Source organism: Myotis davidii, unplaced genomic scaffold, assembly GCF_000327345.1.
Source record: "Myotis davidii unplaced genomic scaffold, ASM32734v1 scaffold388, whole genome shotgun sequence".
Classification (NCBI taxonomy): Eukaryota; Metazoa; Chordata; class Mammalia; order Chiroptera; family Vespertilionidae; genus Myotis; species Myotis davidii.
In genome coordinates, this window is record NW_006299101.1 from 324271 (window position 1) to 328046 (window position 3776).

General features: G+C 39.6%; 1 protein-coding gene across 13 annotated transcripts in view; it reads right to left on the reverse strand.

The window, feature by feature from the left end:
* Positions 1–939: 939 nt before the first annotated feature.
* The window catches only part of CREM (cAMP responsive element modulator), a 116539-nt gene continuing 113702 nt past the window's right edge, over positions 940–3776 (reverse strand). For 7 of the 13 annotated variants that reach the window (XM_006774618.2, XM_006774621.2, XM_006774619.2 and 4 more), the window contains one exon: positions 2994–3498. In XM_006774618.2, coding sequence (XP_006774681.1) covers positions 3354–3498 — 145 coding nt within the window. In that variant the 3' untranslated portion in view covers positions 2994–3353. Of the gene's footprint in view, positions 3499–3776 lie in introns of all 13 variants that reach the window. The other 6 variants (XM_006774622.2, XM_006774617.2, XM_006774625.2 and 3 more) reach the window with 2 other exon arrangements.

Here is a 3776-nt window from a genome sequence, read left to right on the forward strand (position 1 = left end):
CCCCCCCCCCCCCGCCGCCCCAAATGCAGCTCTGGATTCTATGAACCTATGTTGTCAAGATGTAGATATCCATGCAGCTTCCAATTTACTGCTTGCTGTGTTCAGCCCATTTGTAGGCAGCATCGATTGGAGGCTGAGTGGAGAGTTATAAAATCAAGCTATTTTTATAGCAAGAGCTTTGGTTTCAGGGACAAATTGAATGAGCAAGAATTCAGTTCCAGTGCACCTTTGAGAGCTCAGCTGAAGCTATTACCACCTTCCTGAGCAATGTATGTCCTCACCATCTCTGGATGGCAACATTGTCAGTTGCATCAACAGCTTTCTTCCAGAACCCATTTTATTCGATATTGATGGCCATGACTCACAGAAGCCTGGGACTATCCAGGAGTTGAATCTTCACTGGAAATCCAGTGCTTTTAATTCCATTCTCCTTACCAGTGACTGGTTATGATGAAAATCTAGCTAGTAAGGACTCAGAGGGTCCTCTCTGCAAGTTGTCCTTGCTTTTCAAATAGGACAAAAGGAAGAGATGCCGCCTGTCTCCTCCCTGAAACTGTGGCAGCAACATTAGATCAGGGGACCCAGCCTGAACAGAGAGCAGGGGGAAACATCCAGTCGTGATGCCATTATGTCACTATATTGAGCAGCCTAGGATTTACTACTTCTGGACTTATTTGATGAGATAATAACATTTTATTTACTTATTTATATATTTTTTGTTTAATCCTCACTGGAGGATATTTTTTCCCCGTGAATTTTTAGAGTGCAAGGGAAGGAGGGTGGGAAGGGGGAGAGAAACATCGATGTGAGAGACACATAGATTGGTTGCCTCCTACACTCAGGATCAAACCTGCAACCCAGGTATCTGCCCTTGATTGAAAATCGAACCTGTGACCCTTCAGTCTGCAGTCCAATGCTCTAACCACATAGCAACACCGGCCAGGGCTAAAATTTTATTTTAAAAGCATTATGGAGATGAGGGGACATTGATTTTCGGCCCCAAGTAATCAGACGCAATCCTCTTCCTCTGAAATAACTATTTTAGAGTGAAGCACACATTCTTTTGTACACCAAACTAATTCTTGTGTGAGTACTGAATTGACCTTCTCTCTCTCCTAAATTCAAGCACCTTGGAGTGTGTGCTCTAGATTTCGCTCGATCTTCCTCCCCAGCACTATTACATCAAGGTCTGGTTCAAAATCTACCTCCTATAGAAATATTCTTATAAAATCCTTGCCTACATCTTTCTCTAATTCTAGCACATAGCATTTGCTGCTTGTCTTCTGACCCCTGAGTCTTCTCTGTGTCTGCCATTAGGCACACATTTGATTTAGTGACTAACTGAACGAATGACTGACTGAGTACAAAGCACCATTTTTCTTCACCTGAAACTTGGGGTTTTCCTTACTCTTCTTCCTTGTCTTCTTTCCTCATCTGACTTCTCTATAAGACAAAAATTGAGATAAATTTAGAGCTCAGACTCTGAAAGGATCCGTATTTCTAAAGAAAGCTCCAAATGGTATGCCCTGCCTTCTAGGAGTTACAAATAAGTGACAGAATTATGATGGGGGAGTAGTAGTTAGATGCTATATAAATGACCTCCTGCTGCTGTACCTCCCCACATGCATTGGCCAGTTCTTTTATTGAAACTAGGGGTGGGATGGCAGCATCCTCAACAAGGCAGAAGTTATAGTAGAAAACATAGCAGAGTCTAGCACAGAGTAAGCCTTCAACAAAGGTCTTAAGAGTGAAGGAGAGAAGACATAGGCAAAGAACAGGGCATGGTTAGGGCTTTGGGCTTATACCTTGAAGCTCTTTATTATAAACATAGAATGAAATGTGGATGCCAGCAATAATACTGCTGTCTCAATGTAATGAACTTCATCTAAATGTGCTAACATAAAAGTATTTGACCTAATGTAGACTTCAAGCTATTTTGAAAAATTAAATCTTGGGTTGTTTTTACTTTAAAACCCCTACAGTTGTTACCTAAAACTCAAAATAGAAGTCTATCAGCAGATTTCCAGACCATGTGCAGAGAGGCCTACTCCACCACACAAGCTGAACTTGAACAGTGGCTCTTCTGTGTAGCAGCTCTGGGGCCATCCTTCTGATGAGATGGCAGAAAAAGCATTTGCAGAAATCAGACCCAGTGTGGAAATTAGCTCGAGCACCCTTGAAGGTCTGCAAATACAGTTCTAACTCTAACTTCTACCCCATTCCAAGTTATTAACAATTTTTTGTAACTTTCATTAGGTAACATTAAATCGACACTGGAGTTTCTGCAAGATCTTTTCTATTACACAATAGAGTAAAAACTGTAGGAAACGTTCAGATAGTTAAATGACCACTAAACACTACATGTGTATTCAACATGGTTCTATTAAGAACGTCCTTCAACTGTGGCATTCAAGGACAGTAACACAATATTTCCCTTACAAAGCAACTGATTATAAAAATCTGCAAATGCCATAAATTCATTTATAGGCTCTTATTTTCATAAAGGCATGTCACTAGTTTCTTTCAATTCTTTCCTGAAGTATTTTTTTGTGGTTTACTTTTATTGTATTGCCGGATGCATTACCTTTGATCATCCTTTCCTAAAATGATTTTTAAAAGACCTGCAGAAAATTTTATTGCATAGGACACTACTGAGGACACAGAAATTGGGAACTGCAAATATGTGGCACTGGAACAAGTCTTACAAATATTTCATTTTAAGAATTTGCTAAGTACAATTTTTTGTAGTTTGTCTCTTTTAAAAAATTGAAGTTACAGCTAAGTTAACTACGTACAATGAAGCATTTTAGGAATGTTAGAATTTTGAGAATATGATGAATGATACAAAGGAAAAAAGCCATAATTCTTGTCGGCTACATATTGTATTGCCTTCAAAAGCAATTGTACATGTTGTATTCAGTTCATAGTTAAATATTTCTACTAATCTGTTTTAGGAGAGCAAATGTCTTTCAAGGTTTCAAGTTCCTCTATAAGCTTCTTGTTCTGAACTTCCAGCACTGCAACTCGACTCTCCAGACATTTTACATATTCTTTCTTTCGACGTCGACATTCTTTAGCAGCTTCCCTGAAAAAAAGTAGAAGCAAAAGGGCAAACAAAACAATTTTTGCATGCATGCTATTGACAAACAGACTGAAATAAGCTTGGTATATGTGACATGGTTGCACTCCAAATCTTGGAACAACATTTCTAATTGAATTTCAAACACTAAGCCAAACCGGATTCTTAAGGGTCACAAATGTCCCTTCCATATGTCCACATGGCAATTAGTAGAATTGCTCCATCTCCTGCCTTGATTAGAGTTCACAGTAAACAAGATCCAAGTCAAAGACCGTTACTCTGCTTTATGGCAATAAAGATCTTTAAGGGCCTTGAGTTCCTCAATGAGAGTCTTGTTTTGGTTTTCAAGCACAGCCACACGGTTTTCAAGACATTTGACATATTCTTTCTTCTTCCTGCGACACTCCCGGGCAGCTTCCCTGGAACCAACACAAGGCAAATGACTCAGGAACAACCTCCACGCACACTCCAGAGGGGCTCAGTGAACTTTGACCCCCCAAACTCAACAGCCAGTCAGTCCTAGGTAAGGTCTGTACAAAGCCACACAACAAATATACTGAAGCACATGCCGTTTTTAAAGGTGACTCTAAGACAGTGATGGCGAACCTATGACACGCGAACTCATTTTTTTGGTTGATTCTTCTTTGTTAAATGGCATTTAAATATATAAAACAAATATCAAAAATACACATCTTTG